Raw genomic sequence first — 18,672 nt, forward strand, 5'->3', positions numbered from 1 at the left:
CATTTTGTATATAAAACTTACGCAAAAACAAAATCAGATTTATTATAAAACAAGCTTTTGAATTTCCTTCAAAGAATCCAAAAAGAACAATTTTAGGTCTTATAAAAAACCTTTAACAACTTATTTGAAATAAACAAACCAACATTTTTCCAAAAATGAGTATAATTTGCACAACCAAAACAAATGAAGAAGCGTTTCAGTGTCATTTTGACAAAAGATACATTTGGTTTCAAAATTAGAATTGAATTTTTTTTCTTAGAAAATATTTGGTAGAGTATATGGCTTTTCAACTTTATGCAGCGCCTGAAGAACAAGTCGATGACGTCAAGTACCGCGAGAGGGATTCGAGAAATCATACGAGAAGTATAATTTTGACTCGCTCTCGCGGTACTTTGATGTCATCCGTCTGTCAGATTTTTTCGGCGCGGCATAAGTCGAACGCACCCAACACTTCAGTAATTACACGAACATATGTTACTAGTATTATATATTAATTAGGCGTACACGGTGGACTCTTCAGGCATTAGCACTCGTGTTTAAAATCTAAAACATTTCGCTTTCCCTCAAGGTACTTTTATCGCGCAACGGAGCTTTTAATTTGAAATCGTATCAGAATGACCATTTCCTTCGCACAGTCTGTTGTGTGATCACAGTCACAGACAACTGTTATCATCATGTACTGAGATTGTGTTTTGTTATTGTCTGTCTACGACAAGTAGAACTGCGAAAGATGAATTCACCTAAAATCAAGCTATTGGTGAGTAAGTTATCATTAAAAACATAATTTGGACAGAGTAACAGTGTTGTAAATATTGAGCAGATTTGTGATTCATATGTTAAGGAATGTTATATAAATTCGTGTGATTTCCCTGTAAAGAAGACTTTGTTTTGTGTTGAGATTATCAGTTTGTCCAAAACAGCTGTTTCTCCACATTGTTACATATCAGTGGTCATCAGCCCTGTTCCTGCAGAGTTCACCTCCAACCCCAGTCAATCAAGCTTTTTACGGCTAGTCGGCTACCCGAGGCATGTGTGCTGAAGCAGGGTGGGATCTAAGTATGCAGGAGGTAACAGGTTTGGTGACCACTGGGTTACTGTAGAGTTAAATATAAGCACAGTCTCTTTATTGGCCAATATTGTCTTTTTGTTTGATGTGTCAAATGATACACTTTTCTTTAAAGGAACACGCCCACACTTTGGGAATTTAGCTTATTCACCGTATCCCCCAGAGTTAGATAAGTCCATACATACCTCTCTCATCTCCGTGCGTGCTGTAACTCTGTCTGACGCAGCCCCCGCTAGCTTAGCTTAGCACAAAGACCGGAAATGCATGGCTCCAGCCAGCACACTGCTCCCAACAAGCGACAAAACAACGCGATCATTCTCCCACCCATGTGCCGCGACTTGTACAGTCAAACCGTGCACAAACAACAAGGTGATATGAGACACAGCGATCCCCCAACAGTATACACACTGAGAACCACACTCTCCGAAGACGAAGCACTGCCGCATGGGCGGAGCAATTCGCACAACTCTGACCGAACTCTCTGCTTCTCACCAGGGGCTTCTCGTGTGCTGCGAGCAGATCACTCCGCCCATGCGGCAGTGCCCCGTCCCCAGAGAACACAGCTCCCAGTATGTACACCGCTAAAAGATCGCTGTGTCCCACATCACCCTGCCACCTGCACACGGTTCGACCACACAAATCACAACACACAAATAGGAAAATGATCGCGTTATTTTGTCACTTATTGGGAGCAGTATACTAGCTGGAGCCATGCATTTCCAGTCTTTGTGCTAAGCTAAGCTAGCGGGGGCTGCGTCAGACAGAGTTACAGCACGCACGGAGATGAGAGAGGTATGTATGGACTTATCTTACTCTGGGGGATACGGTGAATAAGCTAAATTCCCAAAATGTGGGCGTGTTCCTTTAAGTAAAACCTAATTTCATTTTACTCAAAGAAGTGGAACTAAAGTTACTCCTCATAACTGCATGTTCTCTGTCTGTCTTGTGGTGTCACGTGATTGAACAGCAGGAACCCTGTGTAGAGCAAATTAGCACGTGAGCGTTTTGTAACTGGTGTGAGAGAGGGATTTCAAACATCAGCAGTTACAGAAGTCATAGAGTGCATGTGTAGTAGAGAGGGAGAGAGAGAGAGAGAGAGATTGTTCATTATAACACACGTGTGTGTTGTTCTCAATAGGATGTGATCATTGCTTTACTGTAAATAATGAAGTGAAGATGCCTACTGTATTTATCTCTTGCAGAGTTGAGTCCAAAGTTCTCCACTATGTTCTGAAAAGAAAGCATATTTCATCCATTATAGCCTCATGGTCGTTTTACAGATGAACAGCTGAAGTTTTAGTAAGTAAGATGTATACACTCCTTTTTTGGTTGTTTAGTATTGTTGGATGATATCTTTGCATTTGCTTTATTAATGGTTGTATTACTTTTACTCATACTAAGGGTGTTTTCCAAAGTATTAAACATCATGTAATTAAAAGGTGTGCTGTATCCTGTTGCAAAACTAATCCTGCAGAACTGCGCCATTATTATATTTTTTATATAAAATATTTGTGAGCTTATTTTCATGAAGATACTTTAGCCTCTTTTAAGATCATTTATTGCATCGGTAACACTTTACAATAAGGTTGTATTTGTTAACAAGTAGTTAATGCATTAGCTAACATGAACTTAAAATGATCAATACTCCTACAACGTTTATTAATCTTCTAGTTCAAGATAATTTAAGCAGTTATTTACTAATACATTTAAAATCAAATGTTCAAACTGTTAACATTAACTAACATGAATAACTCTATTGACATTAACTAACAGCCTTGATGATATAGAGCTATATCCCGACTTGGAGAGCAATATTGCTTTTATACAATAGTTCAACGCAACGGCTTTGAAAAAAAGAAAACAACTAGAAAACAACAAAGCGTCTTTGTTGGGGAACTACTTTCTTCCACAATGGATTTGAAGCTCAGAATGACAGATAACCCCTTCGGCTGTTTGTTTTGAATGTCATAATAACTCAATAGAGGGAATAGCCGTTTCTTAACATTACCGTTTCTTGGTTATAATTTGTGGTGTTGTGGTATTTTTTAAACTTTAGTTAGTGTGTAATGTTGCTATAATAGCATAAATAATATCTGCAAAATGATAAAGCTCAAAGTTCACTACCAGGCGATATATTTTCTTTAACAGAATTCTCCTTTCAAAGCCTACAGCGAACGGCCGGTTTGGAAAACAGCCCTCTACTTCCCGATTGAATGACATCAATATAAGAGTTTTTGACTAAACTTCGCCCACAGTAATACGTCAGTCGCCAGCTAAGCTCAAATGGCTCTGGCTAAGCTAAGCTGCTGTCGAATGACAACACACTAAACAAACTACACAATCAGAACTCGATACGTATTTCTGAAGGAGGGACTTCATAGAACAAGGAGACATCAGCCCGTTTTTGGGACAGTGAAAACAGCGGGATAGAGATAAGTAAATTGTGTGGAAAAATACTGCGTTTTGGTTACACAAGAACATGAACACATGTTATATTGTGCACCATAAACACAATCATAGCTTCAAAAACACAGCAAAAACGGGATCTTTATGATTAGTTCAGGTGAGAATAAATATGTATAATATTCAAATCTCGATTAGTAAAGACAGCGCCTATTTGAACATTTGCTTAGAAAGATTCGGATGTGAGATCCAGACGCAGCCAGCGGGGGCGTCAGTATTTGCTTTCCCCGCTGACCACAGCCTGATCTTGGACACTTATAATGTACTGCTGGCTCTGATGTATCCATGTTTGGTGGTCAAAAATTAGATTTTATTTGTTTTGGGTTGATTAAATCAGCAGTATTTGGTCTCATGAATCTATTACTTGTTTCTTTTATTCTTATTTAGTGTCTTTTGTCTTGTCATTGTTTTGGCTCGAGGTAAAAGTTAATAAAACTATATTTATATACTATTGATTTTTAGGGCTGTAACGATTAATCGTGTGTCCCATTAAAAATGCTGAAATTGAAATTGACTCTGAATCGCAAGGCTGCGATTGTGTGTTTCATGCACAGCTTGTGCTTGAACTACGGCATTTGGTCAGTACGAAGTTCTTATCAATCTAAAATCATTATGAGTCGGAGTCGTTTATAATGTGCATTTGAAAAAGCAACACTCGTCAAACACAATCATTCAAAATACTCTTTATTATCATGAAAATACCTGAAACAATCTGAAGAACGGCGATATAAATATTATTGTAGACATTTCCTGGAATAGCGTCATAGATATATACACTAGATGTCGCCTTGGGGCTCTGAGCATGCGTCAAAACCGCCGCCATCTTAGAACAGGGGTTTTGTCATAGTAAGTATCTAGGTAAAGCTGCTATCTCCGCCTGTACTTCGTATTCATGAACGATGCCGGACTTTTGTGCTGCCCATGGATGAAAGGGCTACTAGCACTATGCATTACAGTCAGAAAAAGTAATTTTTCATAAAATCAAAACTTTTATTTTTTCCTGTACTAAATGCTAAATACATGTCTGACTGTTGAAACGAACCCAAAGAAAACCAAGAAAATCGCGTTCATGACGATTTATGGTGATTTTATTTCTGTTACACCATTGCCTACAATGACGCTGATGCGGGATTCCCCTGTTTCAAGATGGCGGCTCTGTTTGACGCATTCGGTCCAATGAACTGCCGTAGCCAGGGCGACATCTAGTGTACATATCTATGGAATAGCGTTTGTAATGCTACTTCTTCTGTAGCACAAAGAGAGTTTCTGCAAGAGAGCGCCCTCTGGCTTTGGGATGTGCCGGAATTTCACCGTAATTCATTAAAATTTATTCATTGAGAAAACGCGCATTTGCACGATTAATCGTTACACCTAGGGATGCACAATATATAGGCCGACATATTGTATCGGCCGATAACTGCTTATTTTTAATATTATCGGTTATCCGTCTGATAGCAAAATTAGGCCGATAAATGATGGATTATTTTGGTTTGTTGAACCACTTCACTTGCTCATTGCTGGCCATGTGGAGTTTTGATTGGTGCTTTCTGTGACATAGCACGAAGATGACACGTGTTGCGGGCTTAAGAAGAGTATGCTAGTCTAGCGCAAAGACAAGATGTCCGCCGTCTGCGAGTTTTTCATTGTGAAAATTATATGAATATTTATCGGCCTATAGATATCGGTTATCGGCCCCCAAATTTAAAGAGTTATTGTTTATCAGTATTGGCCAAAATTTTCATATCGGTGCATCCCTAGTTACACCCCTATTGATTTTCCATTAAATCTTAACGTGGTATGAGCACTCGCTTTATTACTGAACTTAGTTCTTGTCAGTACTACATAAAACACAATAATTGTGTGTTTTATATTGTAACCAGTTTTTATTTTATTTTTATAGTCAGAGAGATGTTTCTGCATGCTGCTTATAGTGGTGATATCTCACAACGTGTTTTAATAGTCACGTCACCGGAAAATAAGTCATCAAGTGTTCCAATGTGAGCCGGTGTCCTTACCTTACCAGTGCCAGAGCCCCTGTACACAATATACTGGGTGAGTTCCAAAAGGGGTTTTTGCATCCTTTTAAGGGCACTTCGGGAAGGGTACACTCGTAAACAGACGCTCCAGATTGCTTTATTCGCCAAGTGTATTTTAAATGTAAACACAATGTGACGTTATTGCGGTACTCCCTCGAAAGTTTACATCCAAGAGCTCTGATCTGAGGGATAATCACTTCCAATTGGGATTCACGGACTGGTTCACGAGCTAGGGAACATATTGAGACAAACGGAAAGTGTTTGTGCTTGTGGATGTGTGTGTGACCATCTGCTCCGTTGGCAGCTTTTTCCAGTCACAGATATGTTAGTGACCTTGATGCGTGACTCAAGTTCATGCCTCCTTTACCCATTCTAAAATAACCAGTGGCGGAAAGATATGTAAAATATGTGAAATGGTTACCATTATTATAATGGTATCAATAAATATATAACGGCTATCATCCAATAAAAATGGAGAACCACAAACAAAAGTTTTTGTATAAGTAATAATAAATGCTTAAAAACTAAATTGCTCACTGTAGTTAATGCATTTACTAATGTTTACCAATACAGCCTTATTGTAAAGTGTTACCATTGCATCTTAAAAACACATTTCTACTGAAATTCATATAATCGTAAGGCATTCGAAATGTTTTACTTCGAGGTTTTTTATAATTCCCTTTATCCTCAGTTGTTACTCTCATTGGGTTTTAAATGTCATAACATTTTTCTATACATATATAATTCTGAAATGCATGAATAAAAGGCACTTTGAGAAATGCTACCATGATAATACCATTTAAAATTTTTTTTTTGCATAATTAAAGGTACAGTGCATAACATTAAGCCTGTTGTGGGCAAAGACAACAACATACTCCATTCAGAAAATGTGAAAATATAGCGTTATGTGTTTTTGTGTCCCTATTTATTTTTCTTCTTTTATTCCTCTTGGTCATCCATCACCGTTTCCCAGCTTCCTCTCTTAATTTCTTCTCTATGAGAATGGATGGCAATCAGTCATTAAAGTCCAGTTTGAACTCCTCCTACGTTCCTCCTGATATCTCCTCCATGCATGATGAAGAGGGTTCTGAGGGCGAGGACGTTGGGAGCGACGTCTCCCCTCTGCTTGGCCGGCACCACCTGGCGGCCCGTCACTCCCCGGATGACTCCTACAATATGGTGTACATCATCTTTTTCCTGATGGGTATCGGCTCTCTGCTGCCCTGGAATTTCTTCATCACGGCCAAACACTACTGGCTGTACAAGCTGAGTAACAACACCAGCCCTGCAAGCCATGAGGAAACTCACAATGACCTCAGTGTAAGTGTGTGCGTCTTTATATCTTTGTGTGTAATTCATATCACTCTTTCCTAAAAGTGAAATGATACTGTGGCTTTCTTCCAAAACATACCGAGCATAGGCAAGATCTTTATAGGCCTATAGGGTGTTTTTTAAGACCAAGTTTTGCCTAAATTCAGAAATGTACAGTTCTGAATACAAGTCTCTCAGATTGAGGAGATGAGACAGGAAGCTACTGTATGTATCCAAAGTGTTGCTAAAACATGTCAGCTGATACAGGGTGTATTTGTCACGGTAAACATGCTGAATGTTATTTAAAGAATCAGAACATGTTTGAAAGAGCCAACATCATTATTATGATCCTGCAATATTTGAGAGATTAGTCATCTTATTGTTTTTAAAAACAACTAAATAAATAGTTTTAAAGAGGATTTCTAGTCAAGTTTGTCAATAAACTTTTTGTATTTGTCATGAATAATTGTTTTCAGTCACATTATAAGCATTTATAAAGAATGATTTTATAATGCATTCCTGTTTTTTTACTCTCACTTTCATTCTGACTTTAGTTACAGTACAGGAAATGTTGAAAGTGTAGTAATATTGGAATAAAATTTGCAATAATACCATACAGTGGGCAAAACAAGTATTAAACACGTCACCTTTTTCAGTATGTCTCTAAAGGTGACCTTTTTTAATATCACCAGATATTAGTAAACAACCCATGCAATCCACACATGCGGAGAAATCAAACCATAGATAAAATAGGTTATGTGCAATCATGTAAAATGACACAGGCAAAAGTATTGGATCCATGAAGAGAAGGAGGTGCAAAAAGGCATGGGATGCCAAGACAGCCACTAATAAAAAAGCAATCGTGCCCCTTGTCAGTGAAAATAATAACAGTTGGTTCAGTCCCAACTGATGGCCTATAAATAAGTGTCTCATTTCCAAGGTGTCATGCAAGAAACATCTCATCATGGGTAAATCCTGACCCAAACACACAGCCAGGGACTCCCAATTGCTTTCAGAGAAAGAAAATAAAGCTGCTATTCATAAAAGAGGCTCACTGAACCTTCAAGATTTCAAGACGAATGAAAGGGTCAAAATCACACCTGAGCAATGCATGCAACTCATTTCTGCATACAGGAGGCTTCTTGAAGCCTGCATTACCAACAAAGGCTTTTGTATAAAGTTTTAAAAGAACAGTATGTAAGAAATATCAATTAATCATAAAATGGCCCTGATATGTCAATAGACATTAAGAAATCATTTTCATTTCAAATATTTATATCACTGCCAACAGTGGTCTGGCCAGGATATTGTCATTTAAAAAGTGGAGTTGCAGCCCTCAACTGATGTTTATGTTGTCATGTTATGTATTGGCTACCAGTTTTGGTATTGCGGTACCAGTTTTGGTCACAATCCTACATACTGTTCCTTTAAGTACATTTCAGTAAGCATGTTCAATAATTTTCCCTGTCATTTTACATTATTACATCTATTTGTGGATTTCTTTGCATGTGTGTGTGCATGGGTTGATACCAACTAGTGCTGCCTAACGATTAGTCGCGACTAATCGTTTGCAGAATAAAAGTTTTTGTTTACATAATATATGTGGGTGTACTGTGTATAATAATTATGTATAAATACACATACACACATGCATGTATATAATTAAGAAACATTTGCATGTGTATATACATGTTTATATTTATATATAATCTATATTATATATAAATATAAATATTTATTATATTAATATATTTTTTTCTTAAAAATACAAACATTTATGTGTGTGTATTTATATAAACATAATTATTATACACAGTACACACACATTTATTATGTAAACAAAAACTTTTATTCTGCAAACGATTAGTCGCAACTAATCGTGAGGCAGCACTATTACCAACATCTGGTCAAAGTTTCATATCAAAGGCATCTTCCACAACACATGCTTTGTGTTTTGATGTGTGGGCGTGCTTTTCCGGGGGAAGTGCCCATAAAAGGAATATGGGGTCACTGATACGTAACGGCTACCCATGTTAAAAAAGAAACGTTCCCAAACTTGTAGGAAAGAGAAGGCGTAACTGCTTTTTTGATTCTTTGCATTTGTTTAGCATGAGGATTACAACTCTTAATCTGTGTTAATTAGTCGAAATGCATGACTCACCCTTAACTGAGAAAATTGTATTTTTCATTTTCCCCCCTTTTTCTGTGGTTTCTTTTCTTCATCTTTCTTGTAAAGCTATATAAAATGGAAATCTTGTAAATCGCTATATAAAGAAATGTGACTCTCAGGATCAAAATTACATACCATATTTTCCGGAGTATAAGTCGCATTATAGTCAAAATGTGTTTTGAAGAAGAAAAAACACATATAAGTCACGTTTATTTAGAAAATTATTTCACAAAATCCAAGCTGAAGAACAGACATTTATCTGGAAATGCAATGTTATTCAACTAAACAATAGCACAGAACATCAGGCTAAATAGGTGTCCGTACGTTAACGTAACATAAACAGTTATTTACATGATACACAATAGCATACAGAACATACCTGAGATGCTGAATAGGCTGAATTAACATGATAAGCCAAATCAAGTTCAAAAAGGTCCCGAAGTCATTCAGCATCACTGAATCCATTGAATTACATAAATACAGGAGCAACATAGAGCGGACCGGGTGTGCCTCATAAGCCTTGAAAAGTGAAGCCTCTGGCTCTTTGATCGCCCCCTGGTGGCTGGCTGCAGTACAAGTCATAACCCCGCCCTCTCCATTCAAATGAATAGGACTTTGCTCTAAATAAAAAAAATATTTACACTTCCAATAAAAGTTTTCGAAAGATGGCTTTGGTCCTTTCAAGTAGTTGTTATCACGCTGATATATGTTCAAGTGTTAATTTTTGTGATAAGTTTCATTTTAGCTTGTAATTTGATGCTATAGCAACGGGGCGTGTCGTTATGATTGGAGTGGTTGAATTGGCCGCGCGAGCGTTTGGGCGGAAGTTTGATACCGCGGCTCCGCCTCTGGCTTCACGGACGATTCCTTCTGCGCATGCCTCGGCTCCAAACTGACGTTTTTACGTAACATGGCGGCGACCGTGGTCGGACATTTTTGGCTTCAATTCATTACAATGGTGGGAGGCGACGTCGCGTCGTCCATCTTTTTTTACAGTCTATGGAGCGGACTCTCACGGCTGTAGACGTTAATGGTTTCTCTTCGTTCATATAAAATAATTTTGACGTACAAGTCGCACCTGAACTTTAGTTCCAGGACCTGCCAAACTATGAAAAAAGTGCAACTTATAGTCCAGAAAATACGGTAAATGTATGCTGGTCACACAATGCATTTTTCTGAGTGTCTTGTTTTCATTTGTTGATCAGGACTACTTTGAGAGTTATCTTGCCATCACTTCCACTGTTCCATCAGTACTTTGTCTCATCCTCAACTACCTCCTGGTTAACAGGTAATAACACAAACACACCCACACAGCTGTCTTCATAATGCAGAACAATGATTCATCTAGTTCACACGCTGCTCAGTTTAGTCGTGTTACAGTGATTTGAGTTAAGAAGATAAGCTTTTTATTAAAAAGATACACTATCTTGCTAGTTGATGAGCTTGATAATTTTTACAACTTTGTTTGTTATGGTACCTCCTGGTTAACAGCTAATAACACAAACGTATGCAACTGAGCTAAAGGGACACACATATGTTTGTAGTTTTATGCATTTACTAGAAAGCTGCTTAGCAGCATTGCTGAATCAGGGCTTGACATTAAGCTTCTCCAAACCGCCCAAGAAGAGTTTGGTGATGAACATGATGGAGCACCTTGCCATAAGTCATAAGTGATAACTAAATGGCTCTGGGAACAAATCAATTTCTGGTCCCCAGACCTCAATTCTATTGAGAACTTGTAGCTAATCCTCAAGAGGCGGGTGGACAAGAAAACCCCACACATTCTGACAAACTCCAAGCATTGATTATGCAAAAAATGGGCTGCTATCAGTCAGGATGTGGCCCAGAAGTTGACTGACAGCATGCCAGGGCCAATTGCAGAGGGCTTGAAAGAAGAAGGATCAACACTGAAAAAATTGACTTTTTGCAACTTAATTGTAATCGTCAATAAAAACCTTTGACACTTAGGAAATGCTTGTACTTGTACTTCAATATACCATAGGCTGTGTCTGAAATAGCTCCCTACACCCCCAAATAGCGCACTATTTGAGACAACATCCATTTTATATTAAACGCATTTTTGCGGTGCATTCAACCCCACAATGCACCGCAATAATGAGTCTACATCCGATGTACACTCGCAGCTAGATGCTACTCGTCCACAGAGGTTCGCGCTGAATGAATTCTCGCTTCTCGGCGAAAGATGCCGTCTGCACTGCAGCACTTCTGCCGAGCTCAAGTGTCCGAATTTAATCACTCGTTTTCATTCACACTATCGAGTGATCTTTATAAGTGGACTAATATAGGGACTTGTGAATGAGAGTCTAAGGGGCTATGTCAGACAGCCATAGTAACATTTTAGGAAAAGATCTAAAAACACTGAAGCAGCAGATTTTGTGAAAATATATTTCTTAATGAATAAAATTAATGACTTATCCAGGCATAATCTGTCTGCATTTTTTTCAGGTTTTCCTCTCAGGTCCGGATCCTGGCGTCTCTGTTTTTGATTTTGCTGGTGTTCGTGGTGACCACAGTGTTGGTGAAAGTGGACATGTCTTGTTGTAGGATGCAATTCTTTGGGATAACACTGGCCAGCGTAGCGCTGGTGAGCGGGGCGTCCAACATCTTCTCTGGCAGTGTGTTTGGTATCAGTGGCCACTTTCCTATGAGGATATCTCAAGCACTCATATCAGGTACTGTTCAAGTCAATCTTGAGTAAAATTGATATTATTAATTAGGGATTCACCGATACATCATTTCTGTGCTGATACCAATATTTGATTAATTAGATTGACGTCTACCAATATTAATAGTTTAGCTTTTTTCTCAATTTTTTAACTCTGTTATCCCCCAATTCAATTATCCCCTAGTTTTAAAAAAATTGGCTGATGTCTGGTAAAATTTCAGTCCCTCCAGAAAACCGTGATTGTGCGATCGCGCGATATATTGCATAATCAGCCAAAGTCCGCATATTTATGCGGGGCTGCATTTTTCCAAATACGACGCACTTTCGCCGCATTAATTACATATTTCCGCGCACAAAATATGCGGGGCTTGCTTGATTTCATAATCTCTGCATTTTCGTAGTAAAAAGTCACATATATATTAGCAGAAAGTTGAAAACTGTTGCATTTACTTCCCAAAAGCGCAGCTGTGTCCTCTATTGCCATGGGAACGTTATGAAGTGACGTGATTATGTGACGTGAACATCATTGCAGCTTTTGCAAGTTTCCGCAGTTTTTGCAAGTTCCGCAATTTTCGCAAATTCCCGCAATTCCATCGCATAAATATCCCGCATATTCCATCACATTTTTTAAGAAAACGTGCCGCAAAATCGAGGATTTTTGCCCGCAACAATCACAAAAAAACTTTGCGTTTTTCTGGAAGGACTGAAATTTGAAAAATTGCTTTTATCTGCCAAAACAGATATATCGGTGCATGCCTACTATTACTATCTTAGGATATCCGTTTTGAATATAAATTCAATAAGTATTTCATGTTTTTATTATGTGTATTTTTAGTGTTTGTATAGACCGGTTCACGTCACAGGCGGTTTCCACTGCGCATGTCGGGGTCAGAACAGCCATTACAGCAGATTGAGTTGCGTATTATTCGGTATCATCAAAAATGCCTACTTACGTCGTGGGCTGTGAAAATCGCACCAGGTTTCGTTAAGTTTTCGCGATTCATGCAGAATCTCAAAAACAAAAAATTACAACATCTGCGGCTCCAAGCAATTAACGTGCAGACTGGAACAATGCAAATATCAAAGAGGCTTGTGTGTGTAGTGCTCACTTCATTTGAGGTAAGTCATCATTTTTCAGCCCTGTTAAATTATAAAGCCTGGATGGTATGAACAGTGTGACCCCATGCTGCGCGCGCACCCGATAGTCATTCAATGTTTACAAACCTTGAAGGGGTTTATGTGACTGAGATTTGTATTTTTTGCTTCAAATGTAACATCCTTTATGTAATGTTCACACTCATGATATTTAAATCAGCCTATACATTTTGAAATTTTTTCATCACTGTTAGCCATTAAACTCGGTTTGTGTCTTTATGTCAGGTCAGGCCATGGGTGGCACTATAAGCGCATTGGCATCTATAATAGATCTGGCGGTGGCCAGTGATGTGACCAACAGTGCACTCTTTTACTTCCTTACCGCCGACGTCTTCATACTGATCTGTATCTGCACGTACCTGCTTCTGCCCAGACTGGATTACTCACGGTATGTGAGTGTGCTTAACATATCACAAATCCCTTATCAGCATCTTATTTCATGGGCCAAGTGGTTTGATATCATTATGATAACTTGTATCATGATGTACATATTTTTTTGTCTATTAAACAAAATGTAGTTGAGTTGTGGTTAACATTATTTTTTGCGATAGTTTTTTTTTGTCATTACGCCATGTATTAAATGATGATGTAAAGCACCTCCTGGACTTTAGAGTTTCTGCAGTGCTATAAATTAAATAACAAAGTCTCTGCTGGTTGACACATTTTTACCGTTGCACCAGCAGTACGCCACCGTATCCATTACACTAAACAATATACACACAGTACAAACAAAAGAAACATACTTCTCTTTCATGTGCCACATGAGGATCTTCTTCATGACCACAGCACATGATCTGGACAGTGTGTTATTTGATGAGCGAGGATTGAGGGGAGACGAAAAAGAGGAACTGTACTGAATCCATGAGTTTCTGTAGCAGTCTGAGGTCAAACCACAGTTTCATGACACTGTTGTGATGTAGAGATCAGCAGATGCTGATGTGGCATAGTTGTAACACACTGTCACTGTATGAATACTGTTGCTCGGTATGAGATTCTGCCGGTGTGATGGCCGTAAGCAAAAGTGCCACGGTGTTGCGGTATTGCCATTGTAACATTAAAATGTGTCATTTTCAAATGTCTGCATATAAAAACATCAACTTTTTAACTGGACACAACACATTTTATTTTTAAGCAACATACAACGTTTATGCCAGGTAAAAATAAAGCCTTTAAATAAAAATATTCTATTAAATATATGTCATTAAAATGTAAACATGAATTCAATTACATGATTTAATGAATTTTGTGTAAACACAGCTCATTCCTTGAAAATGGTATCACAGAAAATTTTAGTTGGTTTGAAACCGTGACTCTTTAAAACCTCGGTATACCTTGAAACCGGTAACCGGCCCATGACTATTGCTCACCTTTGGGTTAAAGGTAATAAATCTGCCATACTTAACCACATGCTGTTTCAACAGACTCAAAATATCATAAAATTCCTAAAAAAGTAGCCCATTTGATTCCAAATGTTTTGTATTCCTTGGCGGGTTACTGGTTTCAAGGTATACCGATGTTTTAAACAGTCAAGGTTTCAAAACCACTAAAATGTCCTGTGATACCGTCTCCAAGGTATGAGCTGTGTTTATGCAAAATTCATTAAATCATTATGTCATGCGATTTATTTGATGTTTCCATTTAATATACATTACGAAAATATTATATTTTTTTAAAAGCATATTATAATTTGAAGGATTTTTTTCCTGGCATTTGAAAATAACACATTTTAGTGTTGCAATGGCAATACCGCAACACCTTGATGGGTGATTCTCATGAAAACTTGGTTTTAAAAATGTCAAGCATGAAAATGTAAAAATTGCTTAAATTTACTTTTTTTCCCACCAGACATTGAAAAACAAAGTCTGGAGTAAATGGGAACATTAATTTACAAACTTTTACTTATCATTTAACACTTTTTGTAACATAATTTAAAAAATTAGTCCTAAAAAATCTCATTACCGCAACAGTCAGAAAACATCAACACTGACATATTTTCAAAATGACATGACAAACCTGAAAGAACATAATTTGGAGATTCTGCACATGCATTTAAAATCAAAGTATTATGCTTCTATTAATTAAATTAACATTTAATAAGCATCTGTTGCGGTAATGATAATCAAAATGTCGTGTAAGCATTCTGACAAGACAATATTTCAAATTAACTGTAAAAAAATGATCTTAAAATGATATTCAGTAAATATTTTTTCTGTCATCTAAAGTAGTCTAGCAAAACATCCATTTATTTTTTTCTTAATATTTTTGTGTTAATTTGATTAAATTACAACATAACACATGTTCAAACACAGCCGGACACATTGCGGTAATGATAATTTCAGCAGAAAATGAGATAAAATGTACAATTATAAATTCTTATGTTGAAATCACACATTGTGCAAGGTAGAACACAGTATTGTGTTAATTCTGATGCTTTTTAATGTTACTATATTACACATTTTAAAGCTAAAATCATTAGTGCCGTGGTGTTTCAATGGTTTCATGAGAATCACCCTGGTATTTTTGCTAAAGGTTATCATACCGCCATAATCTTATTCCGCCCCATGCCTATTCCCGAGCCATAGAAAGCTTTTTGGAATTGAATATATTATTTGGCAAACATCTTCCTCCACCCTGCAGCTATTAAAAGTCATTCATGTTTGTGTTCAGATGAAACATTGAGGCAGTGATACCAAACAGAATTGATTGTTGCATGTGTCCTAACCAGGACAACTATTACTACCATTAGGTGGCACTATAGTGCTATATGTACAATACATGCCAAAAGTTTGGACACACTTGACTAAAATGTTAACTATGATCTTAAAAATCATTTCAGCTGAAGGTGTATGGTTAAATGCTTAAAATTACTTTTGTAGACAAAAATATACCTGCGCCAAACAGATGAATTTTTGTTTAATAGAAAACTTAAATATAGATGACTTACACTGAATATTGAAGAAAAAGCAGCCAATAAGAGCCCAGATTAAATATGAACTTCTTCTATACTCTTTAAAATTCATCCTAAATTGAGAATTTAAGAAGCTTCTTGAAAAAATGACACGCATGCGGTTCAGCAATTTCTAGGCAAAGGGTGACTGCACTTTAAAATATATCAGTTTTGGGGGGGTTTTCGGATGCTTTTAGTCACCAACATAATTTACAAAGTTGCATTTGTGTTATGCCATAGTTTGAATGAGTTTATTATTATTATGTTATATGGAAAAATGATTATATGATGATAAAGAACGATTGAGTGCATCCAAACTTTTGGCCTGTACTGTATCTCACCCACTTTATCCACCTGTTCAATTAACGTAGTGATGATTATTGTGTACAAGATTCCTGTATATCCAGCAAGGTCATAGGTTCAATTCCCAGAGAGCATACATACAGAATAAAATGATATCTTATGAACACTGCGTGTATACATTCATGTGCTTAACAAATAATTGCAAATGCTCAAATGGTATGATGACTATAAATGGAAGTGGATAGTGCACCCCAAAATGAACATTTTCTCATCATTATGTTGTTCTAAACCTGTATGAGTTATATATTTTGATAAACACAAAAGAAGATATTTTGATGAATGATGGTAAGCGCGCGGTTGACGGTACCTTTTGAATTTCACCATATTTGTTTTTCCTGCTTTGGAAGTCAATGGGTACAATCAGCTGTGTGCTTGCCATCATTTGTCAAAATATCTTCACAGAAAAAATAAATTCATACAGGTTTAAAACAACACGAGGATGAGAAAATGATGACCAAATTTTTATTTTGGGGTGAACTCCCTTTAAAAGCATTACACAAAGCAGTCCATTTACAGATTTCATTTTTAGTTTATGTCCACATCTGGAAAACACTGTATTTCTCTCTCTCTCTCTCTTTCAGGTACTATATGGAACAGGCTGCTACATCATGCAATGAATCTAATAGCCAAAACAGGAGCTCAGACTCTACAGCTGTATCTGTGCCACCCCTCACACCCATCCTTAAGAAGACCTGGGTGCTGGGCTTCTGCGTCTTCTACGTCTTCTTCATCTCCATCATGATTTTTCCCGCCGTATCCTCTGGAATCCAGTCGGTGAATACAGACCCTAAAAACCCTTGGACTACCACATACTTTGTGCCCCTCACTAGTTTTTTACTGTACAACGTAGCGGATTTCTGCGGGCGTCAGACTACCGCCTGGCTCCAGGTGCCAGGCCCCACCAGCCGCGTGCTGCCATTGTTGGTCATCCTGAGAACCGTATTGGTTCCACTGTTCGTATGGTGCAACTATCAGCCTCGGTACCATCTACACAATGTATTATTTGCAAATGACATCTTCCCTGTGATATTTGTTTGTTTGCTGGGGCTATCTAATGGGTATCTGGGCACACTGCCTATGATCTATGGGCCTAAAGTTGTGCCACGGGAGCTGGCTGAGCCGGCAGGCGTCGTCATGTCTTTTTTCCTGACTCTTGGGTTAGCTGTCGGATCGGCAGTTTCTGTAGGTCTTGTTCACTGTATCTGAGTGCTGCTAATGATGATAGTCAGCGAGATATTTGAAAAGTTGACACAGATTTGATCATTTACACTACAGCACTCAAGCACAATCTATTGCCAAGATTTTATAAAGTACCTTTTAATCATTTTTTATCACACAGACATTAAATACAGATCGGAAACATGAATGTACAAAGATTAAAAAGTGTTATAAAGCTATTATGCGTAACAACCCACATGTAACATGTTCTCTACAATTTAAATCTGTGCCTTCAATATTAAATGCAAGTATTCAAATTGACAGTGTGACTTGTGACAGTGAGGGGCAATGATGTTTTTACTTTAAATAGTAAATACCTCAAGTTTCAGATATAAAATATTTTATTGTTATTTTTAGGACCATTTTATTGTCATCTTAGAAAAAAACATGATTTTAGGCTCAGTTTTATATCTTTTTATAATAAAAATTTGACCAGCATTACTTTTTTGAGTGTCTATCTTGTCATACACCACTACTTTCTTTTTTAAATATTACAGTATGAACATGTTTGTGAGTTTGAGTTATGAGTTTTATGACCTTTAGTCCATGTCTGTTTACTCTGTTTATCTTAAACTAGCCTGTCTCACATGCCTCACAATTTTAAAACCTTTTGATCTGACGACTTATGCTTAAATGCTTACACAGTTGATCAATTTAAACTGTGCCTATATAGTTGTTTTTTAAAATTAAGGTGGTTCATGGTGCCTTCATGTTAGTTGAATGGTTCAATAAATTAAATTCAACATCATGCGTTTTCACAATATGTGTTTGTTGCGTCATGTGAACCATGTGCATCGCGTGTTTGTCAAAGTAAGTGCCTTCTGCACACGTTTCAAAATAAAAGAGACGCTACTGTAAACTCTGATTATGCGAGTATCTGGCAAACGCGAACGTCTCTTTTATCATATACCCTTTAGATGCGTCTGCAGCGGGCACTTGTTTTGACAAGACACGTGATGCACATAGGACGCGCCGAACACATATTTTGAAATAAGGAACCACACACATGACAGGCTACATACATGTTGTGACAATCTTTGCATCGACCGCCCTCGAAAAAGAAGTCCCCGGCCACCACTGTTTAACATTCGATAGACCTTTCTGCATCACAAAAAGACATGAAAGAGGTATAAAAAGAAATGGTTCTTCTAACAACTTTGACTAAATGGTTCAGTTTGAGGAACCCAAAAATGTTTTTTTATACAGCACAGTTGTGAAAAACCTTTAAAGAGCACAAATTACGTTGCTAAAAACTTT

At 37.5% G+C, this 18,672-nt stretch overlaps 1 protein-coding gene across 3 annotated transcripts; it reads left to right on the forward strand.

The window, feature by feature from the left end:
• The first annotated feature begins 626 nt into the window (after positions 1–626).
• Positions 627–17,856, forward strand: slc29a3 (solute carrier family 29 member 3). 3 transcript variants are annotated; one of them, XM_055171096.2, is made up of 8 exons: positions 627–757; positions 2,269–2,365; positions 5,430–5,581; positions 6,539–6,885; positions 10,252–10,334; positions 11,513–11,739; positions 13,113–13,275; positions 16,779–17,856. In XM_055171096.2, exons 4-8 carry the CDS (start codon positions 6,562–6,564, stop codon positions 17,401–17,403), a joined length of 1,422 nt encoding a protein of 473 aa, XP_055027071.2. In that variant the 5' UTR covers positions 627–757; positions 2,269–2,365; positions 5,430–5,581; positions 6,539–6,561; the 3' UTR covers positions 17,404–17,856. The 3 variants fall into 3 exon arrangements, with proteins under 3 accessions (XP_055027071.2, XP_055027069.2, XP_055027072.2); XM_055171094.2 differs by lacking the exon at positions 5,430–5,581; XM_055171097.2 differs by lacking the exons at positions 2,269–2,365; positions 5,430–5,581.
• The last annotated feature ends 816 nt before the right edge of the window (positions 17,857–18,672 follow it).

This window comes from Misgurnus anguillicaudatus, chromosome 11 (genome assembly GCF_027580225.2).
Source record: "Misgurnus anguillicaudatus chromosome 11, ASM2758022v2, whole genome shotgun sequence".
Taxonomy (NCBI): domain Eukaryota; kingdom Metazoa; phylum Chordata; class Actinopteri; order Cypriniformes; family Cobitidae; genus Misgurnus; species Misgurnus anguillicaudatus.

Bases quoted from the DNA above. Each gene is read 5' to 3' on its own strand.
- slc29a3 (XM_055171096.2), top strand. From the start codon at position 6,562: ATGAGAATGGATGGCAATCAGTCATTAAAGTCCAGTTTGAACTCCTCC. The intron at 10,335-11,512 runs GTAATAACACAA...CATTTTTTTCAG, and splicing joins AACTACCTCCTGGTTAACAG to GTTTTCCTCTCAGGTCCGGA. The intron at 11,740-13,112 runs GTACTGTTCAAG...TCTTTATGTCAG, and splicing joins ATCTCAAGCACTCATATCAG to GTCAGGCCATGGGTGGCACT.